Genomic DNA, 19449 nt, shown 5'->3' on the forward strand with positions numbered 1-19449 from the left:
CTTACCACCTATTTGTCCACTGGCTGCAAAGAATGCCAGCGACCCAATGACCACCCTTGCCCTGCCGGCCCAGATCTGCGTCCCAAAGACCTGTTCCCCCTCCCAGAACTCACCGGGCACAGAGAAGGGGGATAGGAAGGTAACCTCGACCGGCTCTGGCTCCGGGGGTGGTGGCAGTGGCGGGGGCTGTTGCTCCTGCTCCCGCGGAGGGTCTTCAGGGTTTTCCACAGGGACGTTTCCGTTCTCAATGTTGTCGTGTCTCCCATTTTGAAGCGGCTTGCTGCTCACACCATTTGCCGAGTTGATCAGCCTCTGCCGCTGTATGGACAGAAGGCAAGTCAGACGCTGGAACAGGGGACAAAGTGTCGTGCGGAGGAATGCAGCCCTTAGGACTTCTAGAAGCCTCCCTGGCAATCAGCCCACCCAAGGAGCCCAAGAACCTCACCATCCCTCTAAGTTTGCTTGTTTGCAGGGGGACTGATGCTGGGGAGCCTCTGGGGTGGGTCAGAAGCCCGGGCCCCCCTTCTGGGGCTGAGCAGGCCATACAGCCTACGACCCTGGGTGACAGAAGTCACTCTGACCCCTTTGGTGGACATTTACAAGCTGCCTGAATGTAGTCACGGGAAAGGTCCTGAACACTTTTTTAGATATTTGTTTTTTTAAACAGGCCTATTGTGCAAAAAAGGACACTTAGAAGAAGCATCAGTTCAGTGATGTTCCACAGCCATGGCCCCTCAGGAGGCCTCCCTAATGCCCCTCCCAGGTTCACCTGCCCCTTCTCCCCTAGGTGATCCAGGTGACCACCACTCTGACATTCATAAACATTCCGTTAGCTGCTCCTGAACCTGAACTGCACGTAAACGAACGCAAACAAAGTGTATTATTGTGCCTGTGGGCCCTCCTTCTCCAGGTCCGTGGGTCCGTACGTGGTGCTGCACCACCTGGTCACGGCCACTCTTCGTGGCGGTAGCACATCCCTTGTATGAATGACCCACACGCGCTGCCAAGCAGCTCTCCTCCGGTTGCTAGGATGAGCGTGGCGATGAACACTGGCGCCCGGGTCTTTTTCTGGACAAACATGCCCACGGGTCTTGGGTATTTAGGAGGGAAGTTTCTGGGACACGGAGAAGGTGCATGTGAGCCACTTCCTACTGGCATCAGAGGCGGATCAGAAGCTCGATGGGCTCTCGTCCCTGCGGACACGTGGCTGGGGTGGTCCTCCCACCTGAATCGTCCTGCTGGCCACCCTGTGTGTGCATCTCCCTCTGACATGTGCAGCATGGCCTCTGCCGTCTCAGGAATGGCTGTGCCCTGAACCCTCCTGTCCTCTTCCCTGTCCCACCCTGAAGCAAGACCAACCAGGCCACTTCCTTCCCATGCACATGGAAGCCGACCTTCCTTGCCAGATCTGTGGGCTCCTACTCTCCAGGGCCAGGCAGAGGCCACGAGACAGGAAACCGGCAGGCCTCCCCTTTCCTTATGTGTGCGCAGCTCCCCTTCCCAGCTCTGACTGCGGACACCTGTAGGTCTGCCTGCATGTGGCCTTGGGGGTGATGGCTGTCCCACGTGCCCGCCTGGCTCCTCACCGGGGACCAAGTGTGCATGAAGGTATCCCCCACGCCCGCCCACGCAGGACTGGAAATAAAATCAATCATGATTAAAATGGATACATCTTCTTTCTCTTAAAAAAAAAAAAAAGAACTGACCATTTAACTGCCTTGGTGCTGGTGTCAGGCAGGGGCTCCTACATCATGAGGTCCAGGATGTGCTGAAAATCGAAACATTCTTTTCCTACAAGCATGGCCCCCACACCCACACTTAACCCGCCAAAAAAGGCAAGGAGGTCTACGCCTGAGATTCAAACTTGGATGTGGAGGCACAGTATTTTGCGAACTGAATGCAAACCCAAGGGTTACGAAAGGACAGGAAGCAGGAAGATCTAGCTATGTGAGGACAGAACTTAAGGAGGGAGGCATGACTTGATGGCAACACGAATGACAGCCACAGGAAGAGGTTGTGATTCTGGCTTAATAGGAATCAACTGAGAATTGTACCTGGGAAACCATCCACAGCTACCTGGGGTTCTATTAAAAGGGCACAGATTACAACACAGAGGAGGTGATGGTTCATACGCTGAGCAAGACAAACTGGAAGACGTTGAGGACTGGAACCCTGGTTACATCAGGGAGGGTGAGGTTCTATGCAGGTTTAGGTTCAAGGAGAAAGATTGGGGGGGGGGGTTGGCGGCTGCCACCTGCCGCTCAGAGGATCGCCACTTGGATGAGGCCACTCAAAGTGATGCAAGCAGGGGCTGGCTGTCACAGAGGGCACAGAAATACAGAAAGAAGGGGGCGGCCTCGGTGAGCCCTAACAATGAGCCTGATCCCACTGCTGTAGTCAGACTCAGGTTGGGTGGGAATCCCTGTCCTGCCGTCTGGGAGCCATGTGACTTTGGGCAGATCCCTGTGCATCTATGACACACTGGGCTTCACAAGGTCATCAGGGAGCTCCCACTGTGCGACAGGCAGGACACCCCACTCCTGCCTACACTCAGCAGCCGGGCTGACCAGCTCAACAACCGGGTCAGGTGTGAGACTGGGGAAGGGGCTGATATCCTGTGCCCTGCGGCAGCTCGCCCTGTGTCCTTGCCACGGGTGAGGGCAGTGGGCACAGCCCTATAGCAGAGGGATGCCTCTCTCCTCACACCCCCTGTAAGCCCCTCACAGCTGCCACATCCTCTCTGACGAACAAATGACAGCAGCTGTCCCTCGAGCGCGAGTCCACCCTGGATGGACTGTGGCTTTGGAAATATCTCCAACATTCAGGAGTTGAAGTGACTGAATGTTTTAACGAGACTCAGGGTCTTAAGAAACAACTGTGAAACTGGGCATTTGGGGGTTTTGTTTTATTAATCCCCGCCCACACACCTCCCATTCCCTGATGAACTTGCCCCAGACACTGCCAGCCCACAGGCATGCACCTTAGGGGTTTTGTGTCCCTCAAGGTTTCAGTGCTGTGAGCATCCTGCCCAACACCAACACCCTCAAATGTCCAAAATACAGGCCTTTTAGGGCCTGCACCATCTTTTCCATATACATCTGATGTGCTAATGACTGATGATTAGTCATCAAAGTTTCGAGCTCTCTGCAAACGACCTGGGTGTGAGGATGAGGACTTCAGACCCCTGGGTGCACACAGGTGCCAAAGATGGGAGAGAAGTTGGTAAAAGCCCTTAGAGCTCTGCCTACACTGTCTGCACGTTAAGTGACATTAAAACTTACTTTTTTTTCCAAGTGAGAAAGAAGGGCACAGATGTCAAGCAGAATGTGAGGGCACAGAGCAAAAAGGAATCCCCACATGTTCACGGTTTTCTTCTAGAATCGTTCTATCCATAGGAAATAGATGTGTGCTCATTTTTTGTTCTAAATAACACTTTATTATTCTGTAAAGACTTTGAGAGAGAAAGAGAGCGCCCGTGCCCGCGTGTGTATGTGCAAGCAAGGGGAGCAACAGAGGGAGGCAGAAGCAGGCTTCCCCCTGAGCAGGGAGCCCAACACAGGGCTTGATCCCAGGACCCCAGGGTCATGACCTAAGCCCAAGGCAGACGCTCAACCTGCTAAGTGCCCCAGGCGCCCCCTAAACAACACCTTTAGGAAATAATCTGTATTTCCAAGTGGCCTTTCTCCAACTAGCTCTCCTTTAGCTCCCGAGGGAACGCCAGGCAGGACTGGATTGAGGCCTGCCCCATAATGCACCTGCAGATAGGACCACTTATGTCCGCAGTGATGCTGGGCCTTCTTCCTTGAACAGCTGTGGCAAGAAAGGTCAGCCTGGCCCAGGACACCGTGGTGGCCCAGCACCGGGGAGTGTCCTGCAAGCCCCACCACATGTGCAAGGCTACTGGTTCTCCACGCCCTTTGCACACACTCACCTCGTTAATGATGATCCTGCTGGCCATCCGCAGTCGGGTCCTGGGACCAAACTTATTGGTGATCATCACGCGTAAGCCTGCCTCCGGGAAGCTGAACTTGGGAGGGCTGGAGCTCATGACCTCGTCCACCATCACCACTGGGTTCTTGCTGTACTGCGGCTCCTCCTTCACTGTATCGAACACAAGGCCACAGTTAGTGGCCCTCCTGGACAACATCCTCCTGGACAACATCCTCCTGGACAACACCCTCCTGGACAACACCCCAGCACTGGGCCAACGCACCTCTCCGCATACCGCAGGCCTCCTCGGCTGGGGTCTGGGCAGCTGCTAGGGAGCCCAAATCAGTCCCAGAAGACCCCTACTGATGCTGGGGTGAGAGCCGAGGCCCGGGGTCCCGGGCTGGGACCACCCACCAGCACACACTCTGCATGTAGCCCTCCAGTGGACGGGTGCCCCTCTTGCTGAGCCCATCCTGACTCAGCTCCTCGTCCTCACCTCCCAGGAAAGCCTGGCTAAAATTCACATAGGGCCCCTGCTGCCTCCCTGCCCATGGTTGTGAGGGGCCCCTTCTTTCCGTCTGCTGGCGGAGGCTCAGACAAGGGCCCTCAGGGATGGAAAGCGCTAGAAAGCACCAGCCGGCGCTGGCTCCCAACTTCCCAGAAGGCCATCCGCTCTGTTTGAACTACCATCTCCACCTGGCAGGGGAGGATGCCTCCAGCCCTCCCTGAGGTGGCAGTGAGGGCAGACCTGCGGCTCACAGGCCCTGGACAAGACCAGGGACCCCAGAGGATAGCCTGCTTGCTGAGGGCGTGCAGCCAGCTGCTGGCCGAATCTGGCATCTCCGGTAAGACACACACCCTCAGGCAGGGAGGCTGCTCTCTCCGGCCCTTCACTTTCCTCTCACAAGGCTGAGGAGTCAATGTCTCCAGATCTCAGTCCCCTTCACAGCCTTCACAGCCTCGCTCAGGGCCAGCATCCCGGGGCATCTAGGTCAGGAGCCCCAGGGGGCAGTGAGGGAAACCACTGCGGAGCACAGCCCACCGAGGCAGGTGGAGCCTTCCTGTCCAGGGGCCGTCAGAGCAGACAGTCCCGCCCCCAACCCCTTCACATGGGTCCTGGTCAGGGGTCTTCCCGGGCAGGAGTGGTCAAGAGCAAACCCTTACACGAGTTAACAGCACCCACACGAACGAACGCACACCAGAAACCACACCCTCACCAGACAGGCAGCAAGGCTCAGCAGACAGGAGGTGTGGGGTTAGAGAAGCCGGGAGGACTGTGCAGGTGTCAGAGGCAGATGCCCACCGCCCCGAGAAGATGTGGCGTGGAGGTCCTGGGTTGGCTTTGTGATGCAGGTGTTACCGCTCCAAGGAAGGCAGATTACTTACAATTTAGAAGAGAAGAGTTAAGGAGACAAAGGCCAACAGAGGTTTGCCAGAGGGGATTAGCTTGCGGTGGACGCTGAGGGCCAGGGCCACCTTCTCTGGGTGGCCAAGGTGCCGGGGGTTATTGGAAGAAGGAGTTAGTAGACGGCCTCCTGCCACAGGGGCTCCAACACTCAGGGCCCCAGCCATGGGGACGGCCCCTCTCCTGGCCAGTTTCCACGGCTCTGTCCCTTTGGGAGGCACAGGACCGCTGGGCCCCCCTCGCCACTGCGGGCCAGAACCCCTCCCTCCCGGGTGCCTCCGTCTCCAAGGGGGGTGGACAGCAGAGACCCAGCTGCAGGCTCCAGGCTCCATCCAGGCCACAGGGCCAGCCCCGACACGGGGGCCCGGGGGAACATGGGAAGCCTGGGGGCCCTGGTCGCTGAAGCAAAAGCCTCGATAACTGCTGCCCGGGGGCCTCTTGTCCTGGTGCTGTCACCATGTGGCAGCATAACGTGCCTCGGCCAAGCCATGGGCGGCTGCCCAGAGAGAAACCCCCTTTGGACTGTTTCTCTGGCGCTTCACTCAGCCCCAGCCCCGGGGGGGCCGCCTCCTTCCTCCCGGCTCCAAGCCAAAGATGTGCCCAGGCTGGGGAAGCCTGGCCGCGTGCTTCAGCGGCCCTGGCTGTCAGACCATGTGCAGGCCACCTGACAATGATGCTGGATTCCCAGCAGCTGTGGGAGCCCCAGAGGAGGGGGTGCCTTCCTCTGTCCCACAGACCTTCCCTTGGTACATCAGCTCATCTGCTGTCCCGAGCAGAATTGAGGCGTGATGCGAAAAATGTGTAAGGTTTTAGAAAAACCCAAACATCTAAATGAAGGACAAAGTTTCGGGATGTTATTTCCCATCCCCTCTTCTAAAAAAAAAAAAAAAAAAAAAAAAAAAAAAAAAAAGAGGAGAGAAAACTGGCAAGAATTTGGTAAAAAGGACCACATGACCTTTGAAGAGCACAGAGGTGCAAGAGGGCGTTTTACAGAGCGGTCGTCATGAGGCCAAGAACCTGTGACGGGGTCAGGGTATTTAGATTTGATACGGGAAACATCCCAAAGGCAGTAACAGGAAAGCCAGAGCTGTGTGGGGTCCGTGGGCCTGCGACAGTCCAGGGCTGCAACCTTGGGATCCCTGGGTGGGGGCAGGCGGGGCCCACTGCAGGCTGAGTACGGGGAGGGGAGCTCTGGGCCACAAGGATTCACAAGGAGCCCACTGGAAAGGGCAAACTGCTGAGGCCCCCTTTGTCCATCCCTGCAGGGCTCCTGCCTAAGTCTCCCTGGGGGACAGCGCCCCACAATGACATAGCCTGGGGCCTCCTACCTCTCCCCTGCAGGCCTACACTGTGATCCCCCTGCCTTGGCTGGCGACGGGCCAGGACCCAAGGCTGCACTGGTGAGAGGGGGCTTCCCCCGCGGCCACACAGGCGGGGATCTCTCTCGGGGCACCCGAGGAACTGGGCTTTTCCTGCTGGCTGAATGACCTCCACCTGGACCTTTCTTCTCCAGGAAGGCCCCCGGGCTCGGGAGCACCAGTCTCCACCTACAAGCCCAGCAGGAATTGGCCTCTGTCCTGAGAAACCATGTGTGGGGACCTCAGCCCCGTATCTGTGGAGCCATTGTGCAGACCAGCAGCCCCTAGGCCCCTCCCCTGGGGCGCTGTCCTGGATGCAGCCTGGGCTCTCCGGGCCTCCCTTCTCCGAGCATCCGCACGGGCCCCTGGCAGCCGGGCCGCAACAGGTCAGCACCGCATGCCAAGGGTTTCCTCCTCCTCCTCCCTACGGGGGAATACTTCCTCCCTCTAGCACCTGCTACAGATTCCTCCCTCAGGGGTTCCTGAGATTGGACAGAACAAAGTTGCCTGACGTCCTGGGGAAGGAGCCCCAGCCTCGATCACTGTAGGGGGAAGACTAGTGAGGGGCCGGGAGGGTGGACTTGGCTCCCGCGTGTCCCAGACACAGGCAAAGGGGCCTGTCAGACACAATGAAGGAGTCAAAGTCACCTTGGGGGAGACGCGGCTCGCCCAGGACGCTTGGGTGGCATGGCTCCAGTCACACTGGTGAAGCCAGCCTCATCCTTTTTCCCATGACCGTCATTACAGGAAACTCTTCAAGCCATGACATTCACTGGGGGCCTGGCGGGAAGCACAGGAAGGCCCTTGTCCTGCTGGTGGCTGCCCCACAGGGGGAACCACTTAGTAACCGGGGACTGGGGCATGCTTTCTAAAGCAGCAGCCAGCCAGTTCAAGGAGGCTGTGGGGGACATGGCAGGAGGCCCAGAGCCTCAGGAAGCGGCTAAAGGGATGTCGCAGACACGAGGTTCCTGAGCAGGGCCCTCTGGGGCTGGGCCCGCCTGCTCAGCCCTGCGGCCGCCCTCCCAGACCTTTGCTGCCCCTCCGGCCGATGGGCCAGGGGTCTTCCCAAGAATGGGGGCCTCCACCAGGATGGGACTGGTGCATGAGACGTCACAGGGAGGCCTGCTCCCTCTCTGCCTCCCCAGTCTTCCAAGCCTCCTGCCCCCTGCCAGGTACATGGGTCAGAGAGCTCATTCACTGCATTTCAGGAAAGCCCATGGGCCGGGGGCCTCCCTCTGGATGCTGGGGCAAGTCCCTGGGCAACACTGTTGGCCCTCCTCATCCTTGTCCCTCCTATGCAAACACAAATCTGAGCCTCCTCTTGTGTAGGGCCCAGGGATGGCAGGTGAGAGTGAGGACGTGGGGTACTGTGGGCCCTCCTGTCTGCTCAGCCTTACCTGGCCCCAGCAATGGCACGGAGGGGTCATCAGAGCTACTATCACAGTAATCATTACCATCCTCCAGCTCACTGTTGACCGTGTTGCCGTTTGCAACAGTCTTTTGTTTGATGGTGAAAAAGGCCTGCATCTTCACGTTGTACCTGGAAGTCAAGGCAGGGGGTCAGCGTGGTGGTCGACAGCCGGCGGGTCAAGTGGGGCTGCTCCCCCCGGAGCACACGGTCAGAGGCCCCAGGGTGGCCCGTGGCAGCAGGTGTAGGCGAGAGCTCTTAGCTGAGCTGCCGGCTCCAACAGGACCCCAGGAGGAGGTGGGGTCCCGAGCCCTGCGCCCTGAGTTGCTCATGGCTTCCCTGGGGCAGAAGGATCCTCTGGTCTAGGAGCCTGACTGGCACCTCCTTACGCGTGTCCCAAGCCTGCCCTAATACAAGTTCAGGCCAGCGGCAAGGACGGGCTCAGGGAGGGTCACAGGCTGCTCCCTCCCCTCCAGCAGGAAGGGAGTTCCTGCGCTGAGGGCTGCCCGGGTGGGCCAGGCAAGCACTGCTCTGCTCGCAGCCAGGTGCTTGCCCTGACAGGCACTCGGGGAGCGAGAGGTCCTGTGAGGACAAGCTCCTGCACTGGGACAGCCGGTCACTCATTTGCACATGACACTGTACATGTCGGACGTTGATGCGGGGATTCAGAGTCTCCTACAACACAATCTCTCCTAAAACTCGGGGTTGTTTTTAATTCTTGCTGGCGGTGCGAACAGGATGGCAAAACCTGAAGAAGACCAGCTCATGGGAGTCCCCTCTCCCTTAGTTTTTAAACGTGGAAACACTTTTTTGGTATAAAATTTACTATTTTAGCTGCTTTCCATTCTCAAGGGAATAATTCCTGGCAGTGACTGCAGGCACAGAGTGCTGGGGGCCATCGGGTGAGGACTTCCAGAAGCAGTTCAGCGACCCAAGAAGCTCTGTGCCGGAAGTTGACTAAGCCATAGTCCGCCCTCCCCACGCCCTGGCTCATCTCTGTCTCTGGACCTCCTGGGTCCCTTGCCCACGTGGAATCATAAAAGCTTTGTTCTTTGGTGTCTGACTCCCTTCGCTCAGTGTGTTTTCGAGGTCCGTCCATGTTGCAGCACAGGACAGAATCCCTTTCTCTTTTTATGGCTGAATAATATTCCTCAGGGCAGGTCTAAGGTCAGTGTGGCCCCGGCAGCCTCCGAGGAGCTGCGAGGGGGCTGACCCAGGCCTTCACCGTCGTTCCACCAGGTGGAGGCCCCCACGGGTATACATGGTGGCAGCCCCAGCCGGTGACACCGTATGGAAGCTTGGAGCAGACGCAAGGCAGCCTGGCTCTTTGAGAAGAGCAGTATCACCTTATCAGGGGATGTACGGCGAAGGTGACACGGAGCGGTCACCTGGGGTGGGGAGGCACGGCCTGGACCACAGAAGGACAGATGCCATGCTTGCTCCCGGTCTTGGAGCAACTGCATCCTGCAGCCTCCGGCCCTGATGCCCCCAGCCCAGGTGGGGACGGCACCCCCTTGCAGTGTGGGAAGGCCCCGGAGGGAGCCCCCCAGGGCTGGGGCACCAACGGAGGCTGGAGAGGAAGTGGAACAAGGTGGCAGTGTGCCCAGTGGGAGGAGAGAAGAGATACTCACTTCATGATCAGAATGTAAAACACGTATAAGACGATGAGCACCAGTCCTTCCCACCTCGGAGAGAAAGGAGATGGTAGTCAGGGCGTGGGTGCGGTCCCAGGGTGACGGGGGGTAGGGGCAAGGTGGAGCGACAGGAGATCCTGCTTCCCTCCCCACCCAAGATCCGGGCATGCGAGGGTCCCCCAGCCTGAGGCCATCCTGCCATCTGAAGCCCTCGTGGGGACATAGAGGGCTGGGGGGGGGGTTCCTCTCAGCTCCAGGACGTCTGCAGGGCTCAGGCAGCGTCCCCCAGCTACCTAGACGACAGAGGGACCAGGCCACCTCGTCCCAGGACCTGCAGAGGGGAGGGGCCTGTAGTCATGCAACTTGATCCTAAGAGACCCTCTGGCCAGGGACTGGAAAGGCTGTGGGGACAGGTGGGATGGGCCCTGAGCTGCCTAGAGAGGAGCCTCCGGGCTGGGCCTCCCTGGGATGCGCCTCACTGTGCCCCACCCACAGGGGTCTGCGGAGCACACGCTCAATGTGTTTGGTGCTCTGACAAACATGGACCTGAGGCCCACTATGTGCTGGGTCTCAGGAACTCCCTCTGTGCTGACTACCTTGCTGCCGCCACCCCCAACTCCATCGGAGAAAAGGAGCCCTCCCCCTGGGTGGCGCGCAGCTGCCTGGCCCATGTGGAGGGTCAGGGGCCAGGCAGGGGCCCACAGCACCTGGGCTGCTCAAGGCCTCGGTGAGGCCTCCCCAGCACGTTCCCAGGAACAGACGCCTATGGGATGCTGGCCCCAAGTCCCTGTCACGAGGGGAACATTTCTGTGGCTGATGGATGGTCCATCCACACCCTAGATGGCGCCTGCACCAATCTCTCCTTTAACGTGTCTGTGTTATGCATCTGAGTGAAGGAATCACTTCCCACCTCAATGTCATGAAGGGCAGTCCCTACATTTCATTCTGCTTAACTTTGCTATGGGACACTGAGATCTTTAGTGCTTTTTTAAAGAAAATATTTCAATGATTTGAGAGAACAAGCATGAGAGTGGAGCAGAAGGAGAGGGGCATGCAGAGTCCCCGCTGAGCAGGGAGCCTGACCTGGGGCTCAACCCCAGGACCCCAGGATCAGGACCTGAGCTGAAGGCAGATGCTCCACTGACTGAGGCCCCAGGCATCTACAGTGAGATCTTTAATTCATCTGCACTCCCTTCTGGTATACAGTGTGAGGAAGGGATCAGACACTAATCCGGTCTGTAGAGGTCCCTAGGGACCCCTGTCTGAGACCCTCTCCCCAACTCACTGCCTGGCATGACACCGGTCACATCCCCTGGTCAAGAAATGGGCCCATGGTCGGGCCTCTATCTAACCCGATGGAAAATGTACTGTTTTCATTATCTTAGCTTCGCAATACATTTTGTTGTTTAGAGAGCAGGAGCACTGAGGAAACCATCTGTGCCACTCAGAAACAATGAAGGCATGACTGCTTAGAATGATGCCTCTGTACGCTCACGCGTTCATAAGCTCACGTTTGTCAAAAATGGTCTCAAAAAAGACTAAATACCACCCAGTGAGGAAGGACAGGAACTGAAAAGGAACAAAAAACAAATGTGTGAGACTTACCACACAATTTCTTCATCGTATATGAACTGGAAAGAAAAAGGAACAAAGGGTGGGGGACCGATTGAACCCAAGAGAAACACACAGACCCTTGAAGCCCCCAGAGCTCACACTCCCTGCCCTGCGGTTTCCACACAAGGCCAGGGTCCTCTGTCCAGGTCCGGGTTCCTTGGCTGCAGGTGACCTTTCCTTCGTCAGAACCCATCCCTGCAGGTGCTACAGCCGTGGCTCCAGCTCCGTGTGCGCCTCCCAGGGACCCAGCCCTCACTGTGGCCCGTGTAGTGTGTGGGGCCAGCCGGGCAGGGCTCCCCCACCGTGAGTCAGGGAACAGACTTGCTGAAATCAACACTGTCAGCAACTGAAAAGCGTCCCATCTGCCTGTGTCCCTACGCACCTGCCTACCTACCCACCTGTGGTCCCTGTGCATAAGGGAGGGAGAAGAATGATTAAATAGAAGGTAACCCCTTAGGAGATTCTCAAGGGCAAAGGACCCACTTGCAGCATCTGAAGGGAGGCCAGGGCTGATGTGGGTTCACCAGGGTTTCTGCAGGGGGCCCCAACTTGGTCCCACAACCACACCTCACATCCCTGGCACAGACGCCATCCTCGACTGATGCCCCTGTGGACCCAGGGGGGAATCCTGGGGCCACCCCAGCCAGGCCCTCTGCATGTGGAAAGATGGAAGGGCTGTATCCCCCCACTATGCTGGAGACTAAGCGGCCCTGCTGTGCCTGTCTGCTGGCCACCACAGTGAGCAGCGCACAGGAGCTGCTGCGGGGGGCCATCCTGGCCAGGCACGGCTGTGAGGCTCCCCAGACTCCAGGCTCTGAGGAAGGTGCCCACAATAGAGCGGCACCTAGTGCCTGCCCCCCATCCCCGGCCCCAGGGAACTTGAGGACATCTACAGGGGATATTTTAGTTTTTATGACCCAGTGGAGGGCTGCCAGCATTGAGAGGCAGCCAAGGCCAGGCACTGACCACCTGGCGCACGTGAGCTCCTTGTATCAGGAGAGTTTGTCCACATTGGACACACGTCTTATTTACATGTCTTGTTAAACATTCAGGCAAGTGGGGCAGGGAGGGGAGGGAAGGCCTGGGCCCAGAACTTAACCCCATTTTATAAATCAAAGTACTTTTATGTGGTTTTAGTATATATTTAATTTCCTAGAGAGGCAGCTCTCATGGGAATCGAAGGACAACTGTACGTGGCTCTGCCTGGGATTTTATCAGGAGGGTTTCCTAACTCTGGAAAATCACGTCATCCACGTTGGCCCCATTCATGGGGCCCAAGGTGCCCGCAGCATCTGGCCTCAGTGTGTGTGAGTAGTTTTAGGGCTCAGAGATCTTCTATACAGGGGGCAACACATGACACCAGCTGGTGGTGTAGCATCTTTGTGCAAAAACTTACACGCTGAAAGGTGTGTCCCCTTACATAAATTATCTTGGTCTTTGGTAGTTTGGGCACCATGTTGATTTTTTTAATTTTGGAAACTGTACAGGTAACTTATCTCATATGTAACTTTCATTTTTGGGGTTGAGGTAGGCCGGGGCCCCAGTGGTCTCCCATAGTCCCGGTCTGACATCACACCACTGCCCCCAGACCTAGGAACTGGATCCTAACACACAGAAGATGGCAAAAGTGATGGGTCATCGCCTCTGAGATGAGGTCACAGATTACAGACTGTGGCTTCCATGCTGGTACCTCCTCACCCTCACTCTCAGGGAAGTCGGTTGGTGTGGTGTGTGTGGCATGGCTGGGCAGCCAGCCAGGAAGGGTCCAGAGGCCCATCGGCAGCCACACGAGGGATCCCAAAAGGGGGTCCTCACCCAAGGGGGCCTAGGAGCCCGGCCAACGTGCATGAGAGACCCTGAAGCAGAGGCCCAAGTAAGCCACCCCCAAGGTTCTGATCCGCAAACAAGAGTGACAAAGGCTCGCTATTCTAAGCCACTGGGGGATACTTGTTATACAGCAATAGATGGGATACAAGGGATGGGACTGTCCTATATGGCTGGCTCTAGGTCTTGCCAGTCTGAGAACGGGCCCTCTGGGGCACATCCCAGAAATCTGGGCACACCTTGTGTACCTGCCCGGTGAGGCCTTCCTCATGCCACCTCTTGGACTGAATGCCCCCCAGGGATGGCATGGCGCTCAGCTCAGCAGTAGCCTGGTCAGTTGCTTCCATGTCACGGCCATGAGGTCACCCTGGCCCTGGGGGGACGGGGATAAGCCCCCTCACCTCCCCCACTAACAGACCCAGCCCTTCTGACTCTCACCCTGTCCCCCGGCTGCCCACTTGGACACCATGTCAGCTTCTCTTTTCTGCTCTGCACTTAGCTGTAAATCCAGAAACTGTGATCCTTGGGAAAAGGGCTTTAAGTGAAGCCCTGAGAGCGCCCGACAAGCAAAGTGCTTGCACATGACCGTGTGGACCACATGACACGTGCTTTGCCTTCTCCATTTGCAGGGGTCCCTGGATTTGCTCCATAACCGGGGTGTTAGCACAAGGAGACACGGTGGTGAGGGGACTGGTCAACGTGACTGCATGGTGCAGTCAGCACACCCCGTGGTCGGGGTGCTGTGGGTTCTCTGGTCACAGTGCTGGGGACGGGGATGGGCAGGGGTCCGTGCCCACACCCAGGTCGGGGGGTAACTCACAGCAATGAGCACGATGACAGAGAGAGTGTAGTACACGGAGTCCCGGCACACGGCCCACCATGTCAGACGGACCACCTGCCGAATGAAGGGCTGTCAGCTGCTGCTGGCTGGGGACACAGAGGTGCCAGTATGGGGTGGCCTTCTCACCGCCCCCGGCCCCTACGGGAGCCGGGACGTGTCCATGGAGCTCCTCCTAACTGCACCAGGAACAAACCCCCCGGGGCTGCTCAAGGCTACCCTGTGATCTTCGCTGTATTTGGGGAAGCAGGGACATCTGCAGGTGACACAGAGCTGCCCCTGCTCCTCCGTGGTCACAGCATCTCATGTCTCTAGCAGAAACCCAGGGTCAAGGCCATAGGCACCTGCTTCCCGCTCTGATGCGGGAACCTTCTGGTGGCAGGCAAGCGGCCCACCTTGGCCATGTAGGGGCTGCCCATATGCCTGACTTCTCGGTGATCGAGACTAATGCCCCCGTGGCCCTGAGGACCTGGAAGATGCTGGCGTGTCAGCCATAGGCAGCTCCATGCTCCTTGCTAAGCAGACCAAATGCAGGCCTCACACGTGTCCAGGATCTAGCTCGGGGTCAGGGTTCAAGGAGGTACCTCTCCAGTACCTACTGCTGCTGAGCAGAAGCCCACCCTCAGACAGAGCAGACACCAGCCCTGCCCTCGGACCCCCGACGCTGGACACAGGAGCAGCCCCAGACATGCTCGTAGCCACGTGGACCCAGGTTCACAGAGGGAGCCTCGGTCAGTTAGGGGTGCAGGCAAGGGAGGCCCCGGGTCCCCCCACTGCTGACCCCCACATCCCCCCATGAGGGGAGGAAAGCCGCTGACCTGCCCCGCGAATAATCCACACACGCCGATTATACACAGGATGTTGAACACAGCAGAGCCCACAATGGTCCCGACCCCGACGTCTCCATGGGTGATGAACACACCTGCAACAGGAAAGGCAGGAATCGTCCTGTGCCTGCTCTGCCTCAGACCTGGGCTGCTGTGAGGCCTACATTTCCATGCCTGCGGGGACCAGCTGCTCCACGCCTCCCGTTTCCTAACGCTTCACTGAGTGGTGCTCCACCTGCCATGAAACTCGCCCTCATCAACGACATAAGCCAGGGTTTCGGCACAGCCACAGCTTTGTGCGTGGTTGCCGCAATCCCACTTGAGGACGTTTTTATCACTTATCACCGTGTGCCACCCGCTCTTGGGTGCACCACATGCGGCAGGGAACCATGGATTCACTTTCTGTCCCCAGCCCTCCCTTTACCTGTGAGAACATGGGGACTGGTGGCAAACCTGGGCTCTCCCTGGACCTCTGCAGCCCCAGCCGGTGGGATTTCTTACCAATAACAGAGGCGAAGAGCTCGGGTGTCGAGCTTCCTGCAGCCATGAAGGTGGCTCCGGCCACATCTTCACTCAGATGGAGTTTCTGGAACAGAAGGGACCTCAGGCACTCAGGCTGTGACGGGGGGACACCCGGTAGCCAGTGTCCCCTCCCTGTGCCAAGCACAGGCCTCTGGCCACTCCATGGGCCGCTCAGCCTGAGTCCCCTGTCCACCTCCCCCACCCCAGTCCCCTCTGCTCAGCCTCCATGCCCCTGAGGTCACCTTTCTAGGAGGGGAGCCGGCTGTCCCCCCTGGGACAAGTGTGAGAGCTTGGCCCCCAGTGACCCCAACACAAGTCTGAGGACCATCCTATTGCCTCCCCATGGGATGACGGGTACACGGCTGGTCCTTTTCACCCTGGACAGTCGGCCTCAGAGTCTGGTCCGCAGCAGTGCTGGGTGGGGGCCGCCACCACTGTCCACGTGGACCGTGGGTGCCATGTACACTCCCACACAAACGGGCAGCAGGACGTCCCCCCACTCAGGGTGGCTCTTGTGTTCTGGAAGGCCTTGTGCATGGAGGCCTGAGGGCTGGAGGCCCACGGAGACAAGGACCCAGATGCCCAGTCCCTGGGCATGAGGCAGCTTGAGGGATGCTCGGCAAGGCCATGCTCCGGCCGCAGAGGCCTGTCCTTGCATCAGGAACGTAGCGCTGGGGGCCTTGGATGCTGGAGGAACCACAGACATTCTGGGTCTCCCCGAGTGGCAGCCTGCACATGCCCACACCGTGAAACGCAAAGGCCTCCGGACAGGGCTCGGCCTCCCTGGGCCCCAGGCAGCCCGGGGTGAGCACAGCCTCCCTGCTGACTCTGCTTTGAGGGGTCCCTCCAAGGGGTTGGAGCTCCAGGCTTCTGTCAAGCACGGACCCCCACCTCACCTTACAGGAGATGCCGCACCATCGAAGCATCTGCATCACCTTCCAGCAGAACACATCCAGCTGTGTCCTGTCCTGCCCTTGCCGGGGCCATTCCTTCCTCCTGGAATGCCCTTCCTTGCCCTCCTTGTGTGGAGAAATCCTTTCCACTTCAGAAGTTTGGACCAAATACCACCTTCTCCATGAAGCCCTCCTAGGCTTCTCCCCAGCAGACATTCTGTCCCTCTTCTTGGCCCTTCAGTCCTTTAATGGCTTTTATGGATTCCCTCATACTGGATTTGCCCTTAGTGCTACAGGACCATCCCCCTCGCCCACCTCTGTGTCCTCACGGACACAGGTGACCTATAGGGCACATTCACTGGGGGTTGTCCTGTGCCGCCGGTCACCCATCTTCCACAGGCCTGAGTCACCCCCAGAAGGGCAGGGTGCCCAACCCCCTGGCTGCGGTCCCCCCAGGTTCTCATGTCAGCGCATGACCCCAGGGCACGACCTGTAAGGTCCAGCTGACTGTGATTTTCCCGGGGGCTGCCTCTGCTCACCCTCAGAATGCTGCTCCAGGGCGCTGAGGGGGCGCCTCCTGCCCCAACATCCCGAGAGGCCATTTCCTGATCCTCTCCTCATGCTCCTTCTCTGGCTTAACATGTTCCCTGACCCACAGCCTGGTCAGGGTGGGGGGTGGACGGGTGAGCAAGGGGCAGCCGGGGGGAGGCCTCCACACACCCTCTGTGCCATGTACTTGCTCTTCAGAAGCCCAGGTCAGAAAGTCCCGGTTCTGGGCTCAGCAGCAGGGAAGCATCTGTCCTCAGAAGCCGCTGCAGGTGTCACTGCAACACGGCCTGGGGCAGCATGGAGACGTCACAGGGACAGAGCTGCCTGCACGCAGTAGGTACAGTTTTCCTTCCTCAGCCCGAAGCCGAGCGTGAGGCAGAGCAAGGAGGGGAGGGTTGTTTGGCTTTTTTTACTTTTTTTTTTTTTTAAGATTTTGTTTTTAAGTCACCTCTAATGTACGTGGGCTCTAGCCCACAGCCCCGAGACCAAGAGTGACACGCTGTCCCCACCAAGCCGGCCAGCACCAGCCCCAGAGCCTCGGATGTGAGGACACAGCAGAGTCCAACGCTCACAGGGCAATTCAAAGGAAAACACGTCAGCCTGCGGATGTCGAGCAAAGAGCAGTGCTCACTCGGCACGTGCATCCTCCCCCAGCACACATCCCCCCGCATGGGCTGCTGCTGCGTCTGCACGGGTGTGGCTTCACTGGGACAGCCTGCTATGCAGAGGGGCCCGGGTCACTATGAGTGGGGCCTTTCCTTTGCCACACGGTAGGGGGAGGGGGGCTGCAGCTCTACTGGGGGGGGGTTTCCAGGCTTCCCTGCGGTCTCGCCGCCCGGCCTGGCACCACCGTGCCCTTGTCCTGATCGCCTGATCGCCCTGGCACCCGCCCTGCCCAGCATGCTCTGCGTACCTCACAGATCTTCTCTAGAGACGGCACAAAAAAGTCATCGCACACTATGGCCAAGGCGTAGAACATGTACAGAGCCTGCAGAGGAAACGGAAGATTGTGAGCAAAGGCACCTGCTGCTAGGCGGCCGCCATGCCCCACACCTGGGGCCTCACGGACAGAGACACGCTGAGGAAGGTTCTAGTGCCACAGAGACATGCTCCCTCAGCGCCCTTACTAGCAGATGGGGAAACTGAGTCCCAGGGAGGGGACAGGACGTGCCGGCAGCACAGGGGGAAGAGAACTCAGGCCGCAGGGTCTAGGGTTCCTTCCTTGCATCTCTATGCAGCAGCGGTCTTCCGGCCCCAGAGGGTGCTCTCCAGGGGCAACGGTGGCCCTCAGGGCCGAGGGGGAGCATGTGGAATCAGCACCACAGGCCTGAAGTAACGAGCCCGACCTTACCCCCTCACCTTCACTGGGGGCGCATTTCCTTCCTACCGACGGCCACCCTGCCTGGAGCCAATGGCCGCTAGGAGGGCCCACAGGTCCCAGGCTGCCACCATGTTGGCAGAGGTCAGGGTATAGCGGCTGCCCTCGCGGGGGCTCCAGAAACAAACCCAGACTCCAGTGTGACTCGGGAATTTGTTTGCCACACGTTATGCAACCAGGTCTCAGGCTCTTCATCTGCTTGGTGACCCAGTAAGAGCAGATTGATAGTTTTCAAACGGTTTTACAGACAGACCCCATTGTGTCCTGTGCATCCAACATGGCTTCCCTGAGCTCATCTGACGGGCCAGGAGCCATCCTAGGCATCATGGATACATGGCTACCTTGCCAGGAAATGCCTCTGCCTCCCGTAATTGACCTTAGTGGGACAAATAGGCAAAAATAAAGTATAACTGTTGGGAAAAGGCAAGTGCAAAGGTCCTGAGGTAGGCATATGCTTGATGTACATGAGAAGAACATGGTCAACAAGGCAGGTTGGAGCAGAGTGGGACGGAAGTGGAAAACAGAGGAGGTGAGGTTGCAGGGACCAGGCCCCGTGGACAGGAGGCGAGGGGAACTTTGTGCTAAACGCCAAGGGAAGCATTCCTATCTTCAAAGACAAGGTGACATGGACACTGTTCACAAGAATGGACAAGGCTGGGCTGCTTCAAGAAAAACAACTGTGAAGTGGTGGGAAGGGCACATGAATTAGTGGTGACCGCATCACCTGGGAGCTGCACCAGCTGTGGCCACGGCCTCTGAGGCAGTGGGGGGCACTGCAGTCCCCCCGGGCCCTGGGTCCAACTCGCTGTCTTGGGGGCGGGACCAACACCAGGGATCACGGGCCAAGGAGACAGCACAGGAGACAGAGCCCGTGATGGGCATCTCAAGGATGCAGACTTGGGTTCTCACCCCAGAAATGCCCCGATGCCATCTCCCAGGTGGAGGGACATCTGCGAGGCCGCGGCTCCCTGAAACCCTGGACACACCTCAGAAAACAGGCCAGGATGGCCCCGCGCTCGGAGCCAGGCAGCTCCATGGGCCTCCCAGGGCTGCACATAGGAACCTGCTGCCAGGCCTAGGCCTTGGCTTGCTCTTAAAGAACAGGGTCAGGGGTGCTCAAGGTGTGACCCCGGGGTCCTAGGATCGAGTCCCACATCGGGGTCCCCGCAGGGAGCCTGCTTCTCCCTCAACCAGTGTCTCTGCCTCTCTCTGTGTGTCTCTCATGGATAAATACATTTAAGAAAAGGGGGGAGGGTCAGTAAAGCTGTT

General features: G+C 58.4%; 1 protein-coding gene across 4 annotated transcripts in view; it reads right to left on the bottom strand.

Moving 5' to 3' along the window:
• SLC24A4 (solute carrier family 24 member 4) overlaps positions 1-19449 on the bottom strand; it is a 159739-nt gene that overhangs the window by 38640 nt on the left and 101650 nt on the right. For 3 of the 4 annotated variants that reach the window (XM_055333683.1, XM_055333684.1, XM_055333681.1), the window contains exons 4-12: positions 17716-17790; positions 15340-15424; positions 14830-14933; positions 13994-14068; positions 11341-11366; positions 9733-9786; positions 8091-8233; positions 3932-4101; positions 114-318 (exon numbers count right to left, since the gene is read on the bottom strand). In XM_055333683.1, coding sequence (XP_055189658.1) covers positions 114-318; positions 3932-4101; positions 8091-8233; positions 9733-9786; positions 11341-11366; positions 13994-14068; positions 14830-14933; positions 15340-15424; positions 17716-17790 — 937 coding nt within the window. The remainder of the gene's footprint in view (positions 1-113; positions 319-3931; positions 4102-8090; positions 8234-9732; positions 9787-11340; positions 11367-13993; positions 14069-14829; positions 14934-15339; positions 15425-17715; positions 17791-19449) is intronic. The other variant, XM_055333682.1, reaches the window with a different exon arrangement.

This window comes from Nyctereutes procyonoides, unplaced genomic scaffold, assembly GCF_905146905.1.
Source record: "Nyctereutes procyonoides isolate TBG_1078 unplaced genomic scaffold, NYPRO_anot_genome, whole genome shotgun sequence".
In the NCBI taxonomy this organism is placed as follows: Eukaryota; Metazoa; Chordata; class Mammalia; order Carnivora; family Canidae; genus Nyctereutes; species Nyctereutes procyonoides.